The sequence below is a fragment of the Coregonus lavaretus genome (genome assembly GCF_964263955.1).
Source record: "Coregonus lavaretus genome assembly, chromosome: 6".
In the NCBI taxonomy this organism is placed as follows: Eukaryota; Metazoa; Chordata; class Actinopteri; order Salmoniformes; family Salmonidae; genus Coregonus; species Coregonus lavaretus.
Window position 1 is genome coordinate 47,357,876 of NC_139993.1, and position 21,486 is coordinate 47,379,361.

Below are 21,486 nucleotides of genomic sequence, written 5' to 3' on the forward strand. Positions count from 1 at the left end.
CCAGCTCTGTCAGGAGGAATGGGCCAAAATTCACCCAACTTATTGTGAGAAGCTTGTTGAAGGCTACCCGAAACGTTTGACCCAAGTTAAACAATTTAAAGGCAATGCTACCAAATACTAATTGAGTGTATGTAAACTTCTGACCCACTCGGAATGTGATGAAATAAATAAAAGCTAAAATAAATAATTCTCTACTATTATTCTGACATTTCACATTCTTAAAATAAAGTGGTGATTCTAACTGACCTAAGACAGGGAATTTTTACTAGGATTAAATGTCAGGAATTGTGAAAAACTGAGTTTAAATGTATTTGGCTAAGGTGTATATAAACTTCTGACTTCAACTGTATATAGATCCCGTTCTTCCTCCTTTACTCTTTCTATCAGATTCTTGAGAAACAAGAAGTCCTGTCATGTCCTGATAAGGATTAATCGTATGCTGTTTTTCATCATGATATGACTCTGATGAAAAACAAGTTGTTTCAGAACTTGACTGCTGTACATTAGGCTTACATATTCAATCTAATTGTCATCAGTTGTTATTACCTGTATGGAGTGGTCCATTTGAGATAAAACATACAATTGGAAGTGGAAATCACTTTATATGATAAGATGAGAGTGCAATTTGACATTTATCTGAATTGACTGTAAAGTTTATGAAAACTGGGCAGTTATTTTCAGTTGTGTGGGCAGTTGGGCAGTGACTTTTTTGTCAAATGACTGAATTTCTTGCTTGAAGACTTGCAGCATGTACAATGGTTAGATGATAAACTGTCTTCGAAGAAACTGAAAGTCCAACTTATTTTTTTGTTCTTTTTGGGGGCGGTGGGGTGGGGGGGGCTTAAATTAAATCCAGGGGAGATTCAGCAACACTTGGAGGACAATGGAATTAAATACAAAAGCTTATTGCCAAAAGTAGAACCAACGCGGCAGTGACCCTTCCCTCATAGTACATTAAGAAAATACTTGTACAAGCCACCTTCCTACCTATAATTGACTATGGCAATGTAATGTGTTGTACAGTCACATCCAAAATTATTGGCACCCTTGATAAAGCAAAAAACACTGTATAAAATAGATAATACAAATGCTGAGCTATATTGTATGCTCAAAAAATAGGAAAATAATAAAATGTTATATTAATACAATTGCTCAGAAAAAAAGAGTAATAAAAACAAATCTCTAAAATATATGTGTCAAAATTATTGGCACCCCTGTTTTCAATTCTTTGTGCACCCTCCCCTTGCGAGGATCACAGCACTTAGCCTTTTTCTATAATGTTTTATGAGATTGAACGATGGAAGGATCTTAGACCATTCCTCCATACAGAATCTTTCCAGATCCTTGATATCCTTTGGTCTGCGCTTATGGACTGCCCTCTTCAATTCAAACCACAAGTCTTCAATGGAGTTCAAGTCCAGAGACTGACATGGCCATTGCAAAATGTTGATTTTGTGGTCAATGAACCATTCCCTTGTGGATTTTGTTGTGTGCTTGGGGTCATTGTCTTCCTGGAAGATCCACTTAAAGCCTAGTTTCAGCCTCCTGGCAGAGGCAACCAGGTTTTTGGCTAAAATGTCCCAATACTTGGTATAGTTCATGATGCCGTTGACCTTAACTAAGGCCCCAGGACCAGTGGAAGCAAAACAGCTCCATAACATCAAAGATCCACCACCATATTTACAGTAATAGGAATGAGGTTATTTTCTTCATATAGATCCTTCTTTCAAGGCTAAACCCACCATTGGTGTGATGGCCAAATAACTTTATTTTTGTCTCATCTGACCATGGCACCCAGTTCCAAATCAAGTGCCAATGCCGTTCAGCAAACTCCAGGCATCTACATTTGTTGGTTGCTTTTTCATGGCAACCCTTCCAAATAGCCTATTGGCATGGAGGTGGCGTCTAATTGCAGATTTGGAGACTTGGTGACCCCAAGATGCAACCAAGTTCTGTAATTCTTCAGCTGTGGCCCTTGGACTCTTCTTTGCCTCCTAAACCATCTTCCTCACCATGCGTGGAGACAAGATATACTTGGGTCCTCTACCAGGCAAGATTACCACTGTTTCTGTGGTTTTAATTGTTGCCATAATAGTGGTAAGTGGTACATTTAGTTTTTCAGTTGTTGTTTTTGTACCCAATGTTTGATTTATGAAAATCAACAACCATTTGTCTCTTTTCATTTTCTGAGTTCTTTGCCTTTCCCAATGGTGATGGATGACAAATGGATTTGACATGCGTTACCTCATTTTTATACCCCAGTGAAACAGGAAGCCATTAAAGGCCACAAGACAGTTCCTTAAACTGAGATTAACTTAAAAAAGTAGAATGGTAATGCAGATTACATTTTGTTAATTTTATTCATAAGAATTGTTAGGGGTGCCAATAAATTTGTCACCCATCTTTTTGAGATTTGTTTTTTTACTTAAATAAAATATATTTATCTGATTAATTGTTTTACTATCAAATTAAATACAAAAGGCCTATAGCTCAGTATTTTTTGCTCATCTTTATTTTACATTTTAGTCATTTAGCAGACGCTCTTATCCAGAGCGACTTACAGTTAGTGAGTGCATACATCATTTTTTTCATACTGGCCCCTCATGGGAATCGAACCCACAACCCTGGCGTTGCAAACACCATGCACTAACAACTGAGCTACATCCCTGCCGGCCATTCCCTCCCCTACCCTGGGCCAATTATGCACCGCTCCATGGGTCTCCCGGTCACAGCTGGCAACGACAGAGCCTGGATTCGAACCAGGATCTCTAGTGGCACAGCTAGCACTGCGATGCAGTGCCTTAGACCACTGCGCCACTCGGGAGACAAGGGTGCCAATAATTTCAGATGTGACTGTATGTATGCATGCTGCTACCTCCACATTATGTGTTCAATCTTGACATAGTTTATCATGTGCTCTTTTATTACTAATACTGAGTGTCTCACCCACCATTGTGTTATACACCAGAGTGTAAGCTGGACCTCACTAAACCAGAAGAAGGTTACAGCACTGGTATCTGGCCATTCATCAGAAGCTCCCACCTTACCTCCCTTCTTATGAATTTTAGCAGCTTGTTCACAGGATTGGTTACTTCTCAAAATCTCATATCCATGCACAGACATTGGAAAACCAGTGTTTTGTTTTTACGGGCTATGGTCCTGGAAAAACCTTCAGGATAAATTGATACTGGACAGTATGAATTCAGGACCTTGATTCAGAGCTTGGTCATAGAGTTTCTAAACCCAGCGACGCAACATTGCCAGACTTCCGGGAACGCTTGCGAAGCAGACTTAGCAGATCAGGTGGGCCGGGGTTTGGGGTTTGAGAAGTCAATGAGCGAAGTGAAAAATTATTATTTAGTTGTTAATTTTCTCGAAATCTGAAGGCACAACCTAGATTCAAGACAATATCTTAAGAACTGAAGAGGTGGTTCTGAGTGTGACTCAGGAGCAATACCTACCTAGACACATCACTGGGTTTATATAGATCACGTTCTTCCTCCTTTACTCTTTCTATCAGATTCTTGAGAAACAAGAAGTCCTGTCATGTCCTCTTTTGTCTTAGAATACCTTTTCTACTCAAGACTACTAAAGTAGCAGATGTAAAAGAATTGCCTGAGCGGAGTCCCCACATCCGGTTTTCAGGGGAAACAGAAGCAAAGATGGTGGATAACGATGGACATGGCTAGAAGGGATCCAGTTTTTGTCAAATTAACAAATTACTTTTTTGGATTTTAGCTAACCTTAACCTAACGTTTACCATTGTGAAAATATTACCAAAGCGATAAAAAAAAAAATGTATGCTGGTAGCATAGCTAGCATACAGAAATCAGTGGTGGTAGTCAAAGTCGTTTTTAACTGTAATGCAGTTGATTGGTGAAGATTACATGAACATACAGTATATTGGGGTTGACATCCATACAAGCGTTATACTCCGATTTTTACATCAACATTGTGAAATACACATATAAAAAATTGCCTAAATGTAGTCTAATTTTGCTGGGAGATTCAGAGAGGAAACGCCCACTTACACAGAGAACCTTTTCATTTTTTTCAATGGTAAACAGTAGGTTAAGGTTAGGAAAAAGGTTAAGGTTAGCTAAATGCAAAAAAAGTAATTTGTTAATTTGACAAAAGGATCCCTTCTAGCCATGACCATCGTTATCCACCATCTTTGCTTCTGTTTCCCCTGAAAACCAGATGTGGGGACTCCGCTCAGGCATTTCTTTTACATCTGCTACTTTAGTAGTCTTGAGTAGAAAAGGTATTCTAAGACAAAAAAGTAGCTGGTTCAGTGTGTTATCTGACCACAGGGGGGAGCCTGTTGCCTGTTCCAGGTATCCAGTATCTAGTATCCACCCCCACTGCTCCCAGCCAGGGGTTTGGAGCCAGGGGAATGAGTCACAGATAAAATATGATTTCATGCCACGATTTAAAGGGGGTGATTTTCCCAACTGTTTCTTCCTGATTACAGAAGTGTTCTACCATTCTCTTTGATGAAGTCCATGACAATGATAGGAAGACCCATGATGATATACTCTGCTTGCTCTTCAATAGTGTGGGTGTGAGTGGGATTGAATGGAGAGTGGAACTAAGGGTAGTAGAGTGATGCTGTGTGATACTGATATCTGACAAAGTGCTTTCTGGCACTCCTCGCCAAAATAAACACATTCTGAAATCTAATTAATTCCCCTCCAAGTGTACCCTAATTTTGTATGGGAAAATGTTGAACACAAAATGCATATGGCACAAAGATTCTATGTCTCCTTGACAACAGTAAGCTGGCAATGATCACTCTACATACAATAAATCCTGGCTCCATTCTCCATCCCCTCCATCCTTCTATCTTATGCCCTCTCTAAATTTAGTCTCTCTCTGTCTCTCTCTCTGGCTGTTTATCTACCCCCTCTCTGTATCCCCATGGATACAAGATTGTCTGTATACTCAAAAAATCAAGTGAATCGTCAAAACCTGAAACACTGTGAAAACCATGTTATACCAGGGCTGCTACTGTGATTGCTCTCTTGCACTTGCAAAAAGCATTCAATTAAGTTTCTGGGCTGTGAAGTCTCTCAACTGTATCACAACACACAGAGACACATAACCAGATAAAAAAGAGTCACCTTCCTTTCTCATGACTTCTAAAAGTGTTTTATTTGGCCCTCAATGACATCACATCGGAATGGAGATGGAGAATCAGTCCCACAACTGCAGTATGATGCTTAGCGTTGTATTTACAGGGGTTCAACAGCTAATTCTCTATTCTCTATGGTTTTCCACTACAACATTTCTACATGAATCAACCCAGATATGTCCACCATTCTCTCTTCCTGGTCTTCTCTGCTTCATGCATGTGTCATCCTCCATTACTGTATCCTCCTCTCATCACTCACTTTCACACTCACTTTTCTCTTCACCATCATTTACCTCTTTGGATCCCTCTCTCTATTTTGCAATTGCTTACATGCTATTTCCCTCTTGCTCGCTCTCTAGCCACCCCTCTCTCTTTCTATACCTCGCTCGTTCTATCCCTCCCTCATCCCTGATCACAGGGCCCCCAGGTCATGGCAGGAGCGGGACTTCTGTCTGAAGAACTTGCCCCCGTCTCGTTCCCTCTCGCGAGGGTAGCGTGGGACCAGGCTAGTGAGGAAACGCTTGGCCCGGTGGGTGATGCTCACCAGGCCGCCAGCCATGTCGTGCCCATAGGTCCCTGGGGGCACCGGGCTGAGGCCTCTGGCTAACCTCACAGCAGACTCCAGGAGCTCCACCGTGCGGTGGTCCAGGGAGGCTGACATCTCCACATACAGACAGTCAAACAGAGTAGCACTGGTGAAGGCCTCTGAGAGAAAGCGAGAGAGAGAGACCCATGAATAAGCACAGTTGTCAGTGGTAAACGCATTACCCATTTAGGATGAGAGCATTTCGGATGAGATTGGGTACACGGTGATGTGCTGTTGTCACAGGTTCATCCATATTAGTTACATGATGAAGCACCTCTTATTCTCATTGTGCTGTGACTCAGCCCAGCTCCCCTCTGGTTGACCTCAGAAACACTACAATATAAACATCCCTGCCTCTCTGGATTTATTGTGTCATTGCAGACTACTATCCCCAGGATAAACACACACAAAAAAGCACATATAAAAGATCGAGTGCAAGAGTGCAACACAGAAATCACGGGGAATGAGAAGCTAGATGATGAAAGATGGTGAGAAGCAATTGCCCAAATTTGTCCTAATTAAAACCTTATTTGTTAATTAGAGAGGTTAAATTATCCCTGACAGCAGAGGAAGAGAGAACCAGTATGGTTCATGTTTTTTCTTCTGAGCATGCTCGTTCAGCTATAGCATAAAGCGAGAAGGAAGGGAGTTTTTACCCAGTGACTGTGAAAGTAATTAAGCAGAATGCCTTGCTCTGCTCTCTGCCTCATAATAAGTCAAAGGCCACATGGCTCTGAGGTTACACAACACTCATAACATAAACCCAAAACAGCCAGGCCTGAGGAGCTGCAGTCTGGAGCAACACACAACACACAGACGGTGGGGGTGAAAGAGAGACAGTTTGAAAGACAGAGAGTTTTGTGTACATGTGTGTTATAGGTTTTGGTGACCATACAGCCAAGCTCAGGTGGGTCTTCTGAACACACCACACAGCCTTATCCTCAGTTGATATGTACATCTAGATGAATAGATGAATGTGTGTGTTCTCAGTATCTCATGCACAGTTCTCAGCATGCACAGTCCCTCCCCCCATACTCCCACACTGCACTGCAGCTGAAGTGCTGTGCCACTTTTGTCAAGGGGTGCTGAAGGTGGGTGTGGTGCATGAATCAAGCGCAGGACGCAGAAGCTCAGTCCAAAAGACTTTAGTGCAATAATCACGTAGAAAATAAGCACAATAAGCCCGAAGGCGAAATCACGGCGCACACAGGCGTCAAACAAACGGCGCACTAACATGTGCGAAAACCCTCTCCAAAAACACTGGAGGGAAGTACGTAGCTCCAACACGAAAACAGAAGAGCAATCACACACAAAGACAAACACAACCAACGAGAACTAAATAGGACACTAACGAGGACTAACAAGACACAGGTGTACAACATAAAGACAAAACCAAACGAACATGAAACATCGATCGGTGGCAGCTAGTACTCCGGGGACGACGACCGCCGAAGCCTGCCCGAACCAGGAGGAGGAGCAGCCTCGGCCGAAACCGTGACAGTACCCCCCCCTTGACGCGCGGCTCCAGCCGTGCGCCGAACCCGGCCTCGGGGACGACCAGGAGGACGCGGAGCAGGGCGCGCGGGATGGTCCCGGTGGAACTGCGACAGGAGAGATGGGTCTAGGATGTCCCTCCGCGGCACCCAGCACCGCTCCTCCGGGCCGTACCCCTCCCACTCCACGAGATACTGGAGACCCCCCATCCGGCGTCTGGAGTCCAAGATGGACCGAACGGTGTACGCCGGAGCCCCCTCGATGTCCAGTGGGGGCGGAGGAGTCTCTCCTATCTCATTGTCCTGGAGTGGACCAGCTACCACCGGCCTGAGAAGAGACACATGGAACGAGGGGTTAATATTCTTATACTCAACAGGTAGATGTAACCTATAACACACCTCGTTCAATCTTCTCAGGAATTTAAAGGGCCCCACAAACCGCCGACCCAGCTTCCGGCAGGGCAGGCGGAGGGGTAGGTTTCTGGTAGAGAGCCAGACTCGATCTCCGGGTGCGTACACCGGCCCCTCACTGCGGTGCAGATCGGCGCTCGCCTTGTGACGAAGGACGGCCCGCTGCAGGTGGAGGTGGGCAGCGTTCCACGTCTCTTCCGAGCGCCTCATCCAATCATCCACCGCAGGGGCCTCGATCTGGCTCTGCTGCCACGGTGCCAGAACCGGCTGGTAACCTAACACACATTGGAAGGGGGTTAGGTTGGTAGAGGAGGGCGGAGAGAGTTCTGGGCCATCTCGGCCCAGGGAATGTACCGTGCCCACTCCTCAGGCCGGTCCTGGCAATACGACCTCAGAAACCTACCCACATCCTGGTTGACACGTTCTACCTGCCCGTTACTCTCCGGGTGGTACCCTGAGGTAAGGCTAACCGAGACCCCCAAACGCTCCATGAACGCTCTCCAAACACGGGAGGTAAACTGGGGGCCTCGATCAGACACTATATCCTCGGGTACCCCGTAATGCCGGAAGACGTGGGTAAATAGGGCCTCAGCGGTCTGTAGGGCAGTAGGAAGACCCGACATAGGGAGAAGACGACAGGCCTTTGAGAACCGGTCCACAACGACCAGGATGGTGGTATTCCCCTGAGAGAGGGGAAGGTCTGTCACAAAATCCACCGAGAGGTGAGACCATGGTCGTTGTGGAACGGGCAGGGGTTGTAACTTACCCCTGGGCAGATGTCGGGGCGCCTTACACTGGGCGCACACCGAGCAGGAGGAGACATAAACCCTCACATCCCTAGCCAAAGTAGGCCACCAGTATTTAGTGCTAAGGCAATGCACTGTCCGGCCAATACCCGGATGTCCAGAGGAGGGTGACGTGTGAGCCCAGTAAATGAGTCGATCCCGAATCTCGAGCGGAACGTACTTCTGACCCTCAGGACACTGTGGAGGGCTGGGGTCGGTACGCAACGCTCGCTCGATTTCGGCATCGACCTCCCACACCACCGGTGCCACAAGGCAAGACTCCGGTAGTATGGGAGTAGGCTCAACGGACCTCTCCTCCGTGTCATACCGCCGGGACAGTGCATCTGCCTTACCATTCTGGGACCCAGGGATGTACGTGATTTTAAATACGAACCTGGTGAGAAACATACTCCATCGAGCCTGGCGAGGGTTCAGTCTCCTCGCTGCCCGGATGTACTCCGGGTTCCGATGGTCAGTCAAAATGAGGAAAGGGTGTTGAGCCCCCTCAAGCCAATGCCTCCACACCTTAAGGGCTTGAACTACAGCTAACAGCTCCCTGTCCCCAACGTCATAGTTACGCTCCGCCGGGCTGAGCTTTTTTGAGTAAAAAGCACAGGGGCGGAGTTTAGGTGGCGAGCCGGACCGTTGAGAGAGAACGGCCCCTATACCTGCCTCAGACGCGTCCACCTCAACCTGAAAGGGTAATGCGGGATCCGGATGCGCCAGCACCGGAGCCGACGTAAACAGGTCCTTCAGTCTCCCAAAGGCCCTGTCCGCATCAGCTGACCACTGCAGGCGCACCGGACCCCCTTTCAGAAGGGACGTGATGGGAGCTGCCACCTGTCCAAAACCCCGGATAAACCTCCGGTAGTAATTCGCAAAGCCCAAGAACTGCTGCACCTCTTTTACAGTGGTTGGGGTTTGCCAATTACGCACAGCGGACACACGATCCACCTCCATTCTCACCCCTGACGCGGACAACCGATAACCCAAAAAGGAGACCGACTCCTGGAAAAACAGACATTTCTCTGCCTTGACATATAGGTCGTGCTCCAACAGCCTCCTCAATACACGACGCACCAGGGTTACATGCTCGGCTCGGGTAGACGAGTACACCAGAATATCATCAATGTACACGACCACCCCTTGTCCCTGCATATCCCGGAAAATGTCATCTACGAAGGATTGGAAGACTGATGGAGCATTCATCAACCCATATGGCATGACAAGATACTCGAAATGACCTGACGTGGTACTAAACGCTGTCTTCCATTCGTCGCCCTCCCTAATGCGCACCAAGTTATACGCGCTCCTGAGATCCAGTTTTGTGAAAAACCGCGCTCCATGCAATGACTCCGTCATGGTCGCAATCAGAGGGAGTGGATAACTGTATTTCACAGTAATCTGATTGAGACCACGGTAATCAATGCACGGGCGCAACCCTCCATCTTTCTTTTTCACAAAAAAGAAGCTTGAGGAGGCGGGAGAAGTGGAGGGCCGAATGTATCCCTGTCTCAAAGATTCGGCTATGTAAGTCTCCATAGCTTTTCTCTCCTCTTGAGACAAAGGATACACATGGCTCCGTGGGAGCGCTGCTCCTGCCTGGAGATCAATCGCACAATCCCCCTGTCTATGAGGAGGCAACTGCGTCGCCCTAGTCTTGCTAAACACGAGAGCTAAATCCCCATATTCAGGCGGAATGTGCAGTGCGGGCACTTGGTTTGGACTTTCCACCGAAGTCGCCCCCACGGAAACACCCAGACATCGCCCCTCGCACTGAGCAGACCACCCATCGAGAGCCCTCTGTTGCCACGAAATAGCAGGGTTATGGGTGCTTAACCAGGGAATTCCCAGCACCACTGGGTACGCAGGAGAGTCGATCAGATACAGCTGTATAGTCTCTTCATGACCCCCCTGCGCACACATCCTAAGTGGCGCTGTGATCTCCCTAATCAACCCCGACCCCAACGGGCGGCTATCTAAGGCATGAACGGGAAAAGGTTTGTCAACAGGTAGGAGAGGGATCCCTAAATCTACACAAAACTTCCGATCAACAAAATTCCCAGCTGCGCCTGAATCTACTAGCGCCTTATGCTGGGAATGAGGTGCAACCTGTGGAAAACAAACAGGTATACAAAAGTGCGCAACAGAAAGCTCTGGGTAAGTGGGACGTCTACTCACCTGGGAGGCCCCCCCAGTGCGTGGCCTGTCGTCTTCTCCCCCGGAGAACCCTCCCCAGCACCTGGCCGCAGTGTGCCCTCCACGACCGCACTTGGTGCAGGAGACAGGCCCCCTCGGGCTCCTCCTCCTCCTTTCTCTAGCGCCGGCACCCCCGAGCTCCATAGGGCTCGGCTCGGAGGTGCCGGAGGGCGGAATGGACGGACCCCCCTCGGGACGTCCACGGGTGGCCAGCAGGGTGTCCAGACGGATGGACATATCGACCAACTGGTCGAAGGTAAGATGGGTATCCCTGCAGGCCAACTCACGTTGAACGTCCTCCCGTAGGCTACATCGAAAATGGTCGATGAGGGCCCGTTCACTCCACCCTGCGTCCGCCGCTAGAGTCCGGAACTCTAGAGCAAATGCCTGTGCGCTCCTCCTCCCCTGTCTCAAGTGGACTAGACGCTCCCCCGCCGCTTTGCCCTCCGGTGGATGGTCGAACACGGCCTTGAAGCGACGGGAGAACTCGGCGTAGGAGATGGTGTTGGCGTCCATCTTCCTCCACTCGGCGTTAGCCCACTCCAACGCCTTGCCCGTGAGACAGGAGATGAGGGCGGAAACGCTCTCGTGTCCCGAGGGCACCGGGTGTACAGTGGCCAGGTAGAGCTCCACCTGCAGGAGGAACCCCTGACACCCGGCAGCTGTTCCGTCATACGCCCTCGGGAGCGAGAGCCGAAGGTTCCGGACCTGGGACTGGTGGACCGGCCGATGGGGTTGGCAGGGTAGGTGGAGGCGTGGGTACCCCGCTGGCCTCCCATCGGTGCAAGGTGTTGATGACGTCCTGTAGAGCGGTCCCCAGTTGTCGTATCTGGTCATCTTGGCCGCGGACATGGTCCTCGAGCGACTCAGGCGTAACTGCAGATCCTGCTGATTCCATTCTGGTGTGTGATTCTGTCAAGGGGTGCTGAAGGTGGGTGTGGTGCATGAATCAAGCGCAGGACGCAGAAGCTCAGTCCAAAAGACTTTAGTGCAATAATCACGTAGAAAATAAGCACAATAAGCCCAAAGGCGAAATCACGGCGCACACAGGCGTCAAACAAACGGCGCACTAACATGTGCGAAAACCCTCTCCAAAAACACTGGAGGGAAGTACGTAGCTCCAACACGAAAACAGAAGAGCAATCACACACAAAGACAAACACAACCAACGAGAACTAAATAGGACACTAACGAGGACTAACAAGACACAGGTGTACAACATAAAGACAAAACCAAACGAACATGAAACATCGATCGGTGGCAGCTAGTACTCCGGGGACGACGACCGCCGAAGCCTGCCCGAACCAGGAGGAGGAGCAGCCTCGGCCGAAACCGTGACAACTTTCCTTCTATATTTCTACATTTCTCCCTGCACCCCAGTACCCTGCAGAGATACATCATATAACTCAACCTGTCAACACACTGGGTGGAGATGGCAGGCAGGGACAAGGCAATGAGAGAAGAGAGCATATATAGGAAGATATCATCTATAGGGAAAGGTATACACTATACAATACTGCAGGTTAAGGTTGCAGAGACAAAGGGCGACCACTCTACCACTGTGCTGTAACAAAGAGAGGGACAATCTGCCTCACCTTGAGCACTGACCTCACGCGAACGGACCAGGTCACTCTTGTTGCCCACAAGGATGATGGGAGTTTGTGGCTGCATCTCCCTGAGGAGGAGGCGAAGTTGGGCGGTGCGGTGGAAACTACGCCTGTCCGTCACAGAGAACACCAGGACACACACCTCGCACTGCAGAGCAGACAGGTCCTGAGAGAGAGAGGGAGGGAACGAGATCACCACAACCATACCGCTTTACCTTCCATTTAGTCGTATAAATTTCAATGAGAATACATGTCTATGTATTATAAGCCTAGTTTCTACCTGGCGCTAACATGGGTCCTGTGTCCTGATCTTGTCCACATTCTGATTGTGCCCACACTTTGAAAACGTGTCTCTTATCTGTCCACTGTGTCTACATTGTGACCAGATTTTCTGGTCCTTCCCTTTAAGCAAATAATTTCACTGCTATATTTTCCAAATAATATTTATTTATTTATTTTAAGACACATATTGATGGCATAAGTGAATGGTGCCACCTGTCAATGATTTTAGAGGGTGGGATAATGATGATTTAAATGGTTTCACTGTCCAGATCTGTCTACACTTGCACATCCAGACACAATGCGTGTCTGACTACCTCCAGAGATGGTCAGGAAGATCTGATCACAATCAGATCACAGTGCGTATTTAATTGTCTACACCTGTCTAAAAATGTGGGCACAATCAGAATGTGGACAAGATCATGCCAAAGGACGCATGTTAGAACCAGGTATAAACTAGGCTGGGAATTGCCAGGGACCTCATGATACGATATTATCACGATACGTAGGTGCCGATACGATATGTATTGCGATTCTCATGATTCTATATGTATTGCGATTCGATACTATGATTTTATTGCGATTCGATGTTCCAAACATATTTCTCAGCATATGTCTGCTGCAGAGGGACAAAAGAGAGCCATGAAAAAAACACATTTTGATCAGTCATGGAAATAAAAGTGCTGAAAATAAATTGGCTCCCTATTTAAAAATAAGATGGAGAACAAGCTATGAAGGAAAGATACTGGATTTTTTGTGCAGGTACAGCCAACTAGCGCATAAATAATATTGCGATATTGTCAAAATGATATATCGTCAAAAAGAATATCCCGATATGGAACTGGATTGATTTCCCCCCATCACAATGGGTCTATAGACGTCACCAAGTGAAGAGGTAGAGGGAGGCAGCTCTTCCCTCCCTAAAAATCTATTTTTCTGAGTCTGAATGGTTTGTTTCCACATTTTCCGACTGCTGTGCTGAGAGCCTTGTAAATGAGAGTCAGTTGCAACATTTAATTATAACTCTGGCATGATGAGTGCTCTACAGACCAATAGTCATATCAAAGAGTGTGTGTGCTTGTGTTTTTTCAACATTTCAAACAAATTATTGTTTTGGTGGTATGCAGTGAAAGCCTGCTGCAGCAGTCAAGAGTGAGAGTGAAGCCCTGTGCGCTTTCATTCTATGATTCCCTGCTGCCTAGAGACAAATTACCATACCACACCAACTGGGAACCACATCAATTACTGATGACACACACAGAGAATACAATGACACACACACACACACTGTATGCCCTTTGAGTGAATCCTTCATAAGTCACTGAAAACGCTTCAGGGACACTGCATGAGCAAAGCTACATTTGATTTCTAAAATCTGAATTTATGATTTCACTCTTGAGACTGGACTGCATCAAAAGGCTAACTCAAACTATTCTGAACAGATAAGACAGAGCAGCATCACCAAGATCAGTATCTCCTACAAGACAAACAAAGAACAACGTCTGTGATCCACTTACAGATGTAGGATCTTACTGTTTTTTTCAATCACTTTGGCACATTTTTAGATGTAAGTTGTATATTTTCAAAACTCTAAGCACAAAACTCTAAACTGATAACACTTGTAATGCCCCCTATCTTATGTTAAGGACCTTAGATTGTGCATTCATTGGGGTTTCACACATCTTTCACCCCTGAGTCATTCATGGAAAATCTAAGTTTTCTGTGAAATACCATGAGAACATTTTGTTTAGTCACCCATACTGTACATCAGATAATGATAGGCTCCATTTAGTCATTTTAACTACCATTTCATCCAATAGCAAAAATAAAAGATACAAACTGTTCTTTTTGAAGTGCTGGTTAGAAAGAATAGTAGTGGGTAAATATAATTTTCCATACAGTATTTGATTAAAACTTGACATGCACAATTATTTTATCATTTGTTTCCAATAGTGAGAATGTTGAGAAATATGTCAGTCTTACAGTTTCATTATCCTTATACAGTACATACGTGTCACGCCCTGACTCTGGGGACTCTTATTTGTTGAGTCAGGGTGTGATTTTCTATGTTGTGATTGTCTATGTTGTATATTCTAGTATGTGTATTTCTATGTTGGCCGGTGTGGTTCCCAATCAGAGGCAGCTGTCGCTCATTGTCTCTGATTGGGGACCATACTTAGGCAGCCTATTGGCACTAGTGGGTTGTGGGATCTTGTTCTGTGTTGAGGTATGTTGTTTGTGTACCTTGGACTTCACGTTTCGGTTGTTGTTTTGTAGTTGTTTATTTGGTTCAAATAAACATGTATGCATATCACGCTGCGCCTTGGTCTGACCCGTTCATGAACGAACGTGACAGAAGATCCCACCAAACGAGGACCAAGCAGCGTGTCCAGGAGCAGACAGCCTGGACATGGGAGGAGATCCTGGAAGGGAAGGGTTCCTGGACATGGGAGGAGATTCAGGCCGGGATGGATCGCCGTCCTTGGGAGGAGACAGTGGAGGCGCGGTATAGAGAGGAGCAGCGGCAACGCAGAAGGCGCCGGCCGAGGAAGAAGCTCGAGAGACAGCCCCAATAAATAAATTTTGGGGGGCTAAAAGGGTGGTTGGCGGAGCCTAGGGTTAGAGCAGAGCCAACTCCCCGTACTCACGCGAGAAGGCGTATGACTGGGCAAGCTCCGTGTTATGCGGAGCTACGTACTGTGTCGCCAGTGCGCCGGCACAGCCCTGTACGTCCTGTGCTAGCACCACGTATGTGCCGTGCGAAGATGGGCATCCAGCCAGGACGGGGTGTGCCGGCTCAACGCTCCTGGTCTCCAGTACGCCTCCTCGGTCCCGCATATCCTGCGCCGGTTCTACGTACTGTATCGCCAGTACGCGTGCACAGCCCAGTGCGTCCTGTGCCAGCGCCCCGCACGTGTAGTGCGAAAGTGGGTAGCCAGCCAGGACGGGTTGTGCCAGCTCTCCGCTCCAGACCTCCAGTCCACCTTCGCAGTCCGGTCCGGCCCGTTCCTGCTCCTCGCACCAAGACAGTGGTGCGCGTCGCCAGCCCGGCCCGGCCTGTTCCTGTCCCTCGCACCAAGCCAGTGGTGCGCGTCGCCAGCCCGGTCCGGCCTGTTCCTGTCCCTCGCACCAAGCCAGTGGTGCGCGTCGCCAGCCCGGCCCGGCCTGTTCCTGCCCCTCGCACCAAGTCAGTGGTGCGCGTCACCAGCCCGGCCCGGCCTGTTCCTGCCCCTCGCACCAAGCCAGTGGTGCGCGTCGCCAGCCCGGTCCGGCCTGTTCCTGTCCCTCGCACCAAGCCAGTGGTGCGCGTCGCCAGCCCGGCCCGGCCTGTTCCTGCTTCTCGCACCAAGCCAGTGGTGCGCGTCGCCAGCCCGGCCCGGCCTGTTCCTGCCCCTCGCACCAAGCCAGTGGTGCGTGTCGCCAGTCCAGCCCGGCCTGTTCCTGTTCCTCGCACCAAGCCGGTGGTGCATGTTCCTAGTCCGGTTCGGCCCGTGCCTGCTCCTCGCACCAGACCAGTGGTGAGTGTGTCCAGTCCGGCACGGCCCGTGCCCGTTCCACCGGTGCCTGGTCCGCCACCAGTCAGCAGCTCCAGTCCGGAGCCAGAGCAGTCCGCTCCACCAGTGCCTGATCCAGCTCCGGTAAGCTGCTCAAGTCCGGAGCCAGAGCAGTCCGCTCCACCGGTGCCTGATCCAGCTCCGGTCAGCTGCTCCACTCCGGAGCCAGAGCAGTCCGCTCCACCGGGGTCCAGTCCAGATCCGGTCAGCGGCTCCACTCCGGAGCCAGAGCAGTCCACTCCACCGGTGCCTGGTCCAGCTCCAGTCAGCGGCTCCAGTCCAGACCCAGACGTCAGCCCCTCTCCAGGTTCGGGGTCTCCCACACCAGGGTCCAGACAGGGCTTGGAGTATAGTGGGAGGAAGGAGAGGGGAAGCAGCACGCCGAGGTCCAGACCAGACCAGGGGCACAACAGGGAGGCGGAGAATAGGTGGTTGTCACGCCCGGAGCCGGATCCGCCTCCGAGGCGGAATGCCCACCCGGCCCCTACCCTGTTAAGTAAAGGTTGTGCGGTCGGAGTCCGCACCTTTGGGGGGGGGTACTGTCACGCCCTGACTCTGGGGACTCTTATTTGTTGAGTCAGGGTGTGATTTTCTATGTTGTGATTGTCTATGTTGTATATTCTAGTATGTGTATTTCTTTGTTGGCCGGTGTGGTTCCCAATCAGAGGCAGCTGTCGCTCGTTGTCTCTGATTGGGGACCATACTTAGGCAGCCTATTGGCACTAGTGGGTTGTGGGATCTTGTTCCGTGTTGAGGTATGTTGTTTGTGTACCTTGGACTTGTTGTTTTGTAGTTGTTTATTCGGTTCAAATAAACATGTATGCATATCACGCTGCGCCTTGGTCTGACCCGTTCATGAACGAACGTGACAACACGTCAGACAAATCATCAGAAATAGGGTATTGTAAATCAGTTCACTACTGTAAAAATGTAGCACAGTGTTGTATGCCATTTCTGCCCCATCACCTTTTCTACGTGACTTGTCAACTGATACAGTACCGCCTGTCTCGCTGCTTGAAATTAATCAGCTTACAGTGCATCAATGAAATTCATCAGCTTACATTGTATCAATGAAATTCAGATAATGATTTGAACATTGTTAAATGCAAGTTACAACCCAGGTATTTCAGCAATGCATTGTACACTGCACTATAATTCCAAATGGTAGCACATAGAGTGACTCGTTCCACTTTGTCCTATTGAAGCAGACTGGCTGATGGAGAATGATGATGTAGTATTTACAGCTACACTACCGTTCAAAAGTTTGGGGTCACTTAGAAATGTCCTTGTTTTTCGAAAGAAAAGCAATTTTTTTGTCTATTAAAATAACATCAAATTGATCAGAAATACAGTGTAAACATTGTTAATGTTGTAAATGGCTATTGTAGCTGGAAACGGCTGATTTTTTATGGAATATCTACATAGGCGTACAGAGGCCCATCATCAGCAACCATCAGTCCAGTGTTCCAATGGCACGTTGTGTTTGCTAATCCAAGTTGATCATTTTAAAAGGCTAATTGATCATTAGAAAACCCTTTTGCAATTATGTTAGCACAGCTGAAAACTGTTGTGCTGATTAAAGAAGCAATAAAACTGGCCTTCTAGAGACTAGTTGCGTATCTGGAGCATCAGCAATTGTGGGTTCGATTACAGGCTCAAAATGGCCAGAAACAAATAGCTTTCTTCTGAAACTCGTCAGTCTTTTCTTGTTCGGAGAAATGAAGGCTATTCCATGCGAGAAATTGCAAAGAAACTGAAGATCTCGTACAACGCTGTGTACTACCCCCTTCACAGAACAGCGCACACTGGCTCTAACCAGAATAGAAAGAGGAGTGGGAGGCCCCGGTGCACAACTGAGCAAGAGGACAAATACATTAGAGTGTCTAGTTTGAGAAACAGACGCCTCACAGGTCCTCAACTGGCAGCTTCATTAAATAGTACCCGCAAAACACCAGTCTCAACGTCAACAGTGAAGAGGCGACTCCGGGATGCTGACCTTCTAGGCAGATTTGCAAAGAAAAAGCCATATCTCAGACTGCCCATCTTAATCTATTATTTTTATTGGCCAGTCTGAGATATGGCTTTTCTTAACAAATGCAGGAAAATCATATCAAAAGTAACGTGAATATTGCATTTTGAAAAGCAGATACTTAGATTGAATATGCATCCAAACTGAAAGAGGGATTTGGTGCAGTGAACAAGTGACTTTGTCAATTTGTTTGTTGTACTCAGTCAATTGAAATGTGCTTAGAGTTTTGAAACATGAGCCGTTTTGATGATCTGTTTTGATGTTTGTGCTTAGAGTTGTGAAAATGTACAACATACTTGTGAAAATTGCACCAAAGTGATTGAAAAAACCCTGTAATTTGATCACCCTGTTGTTGCAGGAACTGCAAACCTGTAGTGTAATTAAGGTTTAAAAAGGCTTCTTAAGTTTGTAATTTCCACTTTAACATTTCAGGCTTCATTTGCCCTAACTAAAAATGTATCAACCCCTATGAACATGTCCATTAATTATAATCCACACAATAATTCACATTTCCTGTTGCTGCAGAATTATTTTTCTGCTGTTAGAAACGGGTCAAATTAAGATCCTACATCAGTACATAAACAGCACTGGAATAAAATCATGCTGATTAAGGTAAACGAAAAGGAAATTCACAAACTCTTGTGATTGCAGACTAGAGAGCTGATACAGCGAGATAATTTTGCAATATATTTTAGTCATTTAGCAGACGCTCTTATCCAGAGCGACTTACAGTTAGTGAATAAATTTTTTTTTTTATACTGGCCCCCCATGGGAATCGAACCCACAACCCTGGCGTTGCAAACGCCATGCTCTATCAACTGAGCTACATCCCTGCCGGCCATTCCCTCCCTTACCCTGGACGACGCTGGGCCAATTGTGCGCCGCCCATGAGTCTCCCGGTCGCGGCCAGCTGCGACAGAGCCTGGATTCGAACCAGGATCTCTAGTGGCACAGTTAGCACTGCGATGCAGTGCCTTAGACCACTGCGCCACTCAGGATACCCAACCTCCAGCTGAGTCAGAACAAGCAGAAGGAGAAAATGTCCCCAGTACATCTGCTCAGTGAGCAGCTCCCTCCCTCACACATCCATGAACACATGTGTTTGAAGCGTGCTCAGGGGAACAGAGGTAATCCTGTGGAAAATAACCTGATAATAGGCTTCCTACCCAGCCTATCACAGACTCCCACAGAGGAATGTCATATTTCCACTGCCTGATCACAGACAGGGAGATCGGGCAACACTTTATGACTAAACATGAGGGGAGGAGTGGGAGAGAGAAGGCTGGGGTAGAGTGGGGCCACAGAGGTGTCGTTTGGCTCACCTGCCTCCAGTTGTCGTAGATAAGGATGGTGCAGTCCTCGTCGTCCACGGTAACAGTACGTACATAGCCCTCTCCTAAGGGAGAGACATAGCAGGCAAGTCTCAGGTGGGAGATGGGGGGGAAGAGGGGTTTTAGCCTATGCTTATTTACAAGACATACACATTGCTGGGGTGTTATGCATTGCACACTTTCTACCTGTTAGTATCATAGGCCTATTTTTGTTGAAACACTGACCAACATCCAAACACCAATCAATGTACCTTCAGAATCCACAGATGCAGTTCTATCCAAATCCCCAGCCAAGGCGATAGCAAGGCTTGACTTGCCCACCCCATTTTGCCCCAGCAGGGCAATTCGAAAGGGCCCTTCAGAGGGGGGTCTCCCCTCTACCGCTGAGGTGATGGTCTCATCCTTCGCCGGGCTGAAACTGATTGGAGGAGGAGAAGGTCCAGCCAACCCTGATGTCCAATCACAATCATCATGGACTGCTTCTTCTCGTCTGAGCTGGTGTTTGATTGGCACAGGGGTACTTCCTCTGCGTAAAGGCAGGGCACTGGACAGAGTCATACTGTCACACTAAAAGAGAGACAAATAAATAGATATACACATTATATTCACATATAACATGCACCAACCAGATTCTGACTTTGAGTCCACATTTCCATCAACGTTCCACACTCAGCGGCAGTTTTGCATACACACAGAAATCGCCAATTGTCTAGAAAGCAGGGAAGGTGATGTAGCTTCCCTGTGCAAGGCTGTGATTCCTAATGAACTACCTTAACTTAATCTGTCTCCAGTAAGACTTGACACCAATTGGACTGTAATAGGGAGTGGTCTAGTCACTCTGTACCTGACATGTTATAACTTTCCGTGTGATCCTGTAATAGAAAGCTCTTGTCACATTACTGTATCTCACTTTGTATCTATCGCCCTCATCAACACCTACACTGTCTCTGCCTGTCTCCCTATCTCTATCTCAAATCTCCCTTTATATTTTCATCTCTCTATTTCTCTGTCTCTCTCTTCACACACACACACACACACACACACACACACACACACACACACACATTAAGAGATGCAGAGAACCACTCAAGAACTAAATGGTCTCATGCCCATGACAAATTTGATGTTAATGAAATCTGAAGCTCAAAAATAAATAAAGAATCAAAGCCCTTCAATTATGTCACCAGCACCTCCCACGTCTTGTCACTCACATATGGCAGATGTCTTGTGAGGCAACCATTAGGCAAACTATGACATATTTGCATCGATATAAACAGTTCAAAAGCTACGTGCTGCCTCGCACATTGTGTTTAAACATCCCCGCCTACCTTCGCCAGTGTTTCCTCGATATTGATAATGTCTATGAGCGCATCTGTCTGCATCTGCAATGTGAAATACATCGGTCAGAAATCGACTTTTACGGACTCCCGAGCGTTTTCCCGCCCTCCCACTCTTCTCACTCCAGCGCGCTCTACCTCAAAGCCACAGGATGATCTTACCTGGCACAAGACTCGCAGCACCAACAAAGTAAAACCGGATTCTCTCTCTCTCTCTTTCTCTTTCTCTCTCTCTCTTTCATGCGCGCTCACAAACAAACATCACACGCACAGACTCAGAGGCTACATAGACAACACACTTCTCTCTCCCACACAGTTTGCTTTCGTACATTAAGTTCGGTCCTCCTGCAGTGTCTTACCTCGCGCTTCTGCATTATGACTCACTTACATGACGTGTAAATAAATGATCGTTGCCAGCTTTTCATTTTCTTAGACAAAATTGATTTAGGCTATTAAATGTAAAGCTGCGGGAACTGCATCTTCCCTGTAAAGAAAAGGTCAGGCGGAGTCCATCTCTATAAAATGTTTGAATGCAGGAGCTACATGGGTCAGATAAAGCATAAATCATAATCTGTTGATAAGATGCTCATTTCACTCCACTCTAATTTATATTTTGGATGCTGCAGTAACTTGCAATAATAGGTCTACATTTCGGCACTAGGGCGCAGTAGAGTACAGTTTTTTCTTCCAACACCTCTACCATGCATTGCCCTTTTGAGTATGTGTGTGTGTGTGTGTGTG

At 47.4% G+C, this 21,486-nt stretch overlaps 1 protein-coding gene across 2 annotated transcripts; it reads right to left on the reverse strand.

The window, feature by feature from the left end:
• Positions 1-5,136: 5,136 nt before the first annotated feature.
• Positions 5,137-21,088, reverse strand: LOC311130899 (GTP-binding protein REM 2-like). Of its 2 annotated transcripts, XM_084163712.1 has the most exons (6): positions 20,908-21,088; positions 20,737-20,790; positions 19,660-19,975; positions 19,400-19,473; positions 12,204-12,381; positions 5,137-5,839 (listed from the first exon to the last, which is right to left on the reverse strand). In XM_084163712.1, exons 2-6 carry the CDS (start codon positions 20,788-20,790, stop codon positions 5,547-5,549), a joined length of 915 nt encoding a protein of 304 aa, XP_084019838.1. In that variant the 5' UTR covers positions 20,908-21,088; the 3' UTR covers positions 5,137-5,546. The 2 variants fall into 2 exon arrangements, with proteins under 2 accessions (XP_084019838.1, XP_084019837.1); XM_084163711.1 differs by having other exon boundaries at positions 20,737-20,914.
• Between the last annotated feature and the right edge of the window lie 398 nt (positions 21,089-21,486).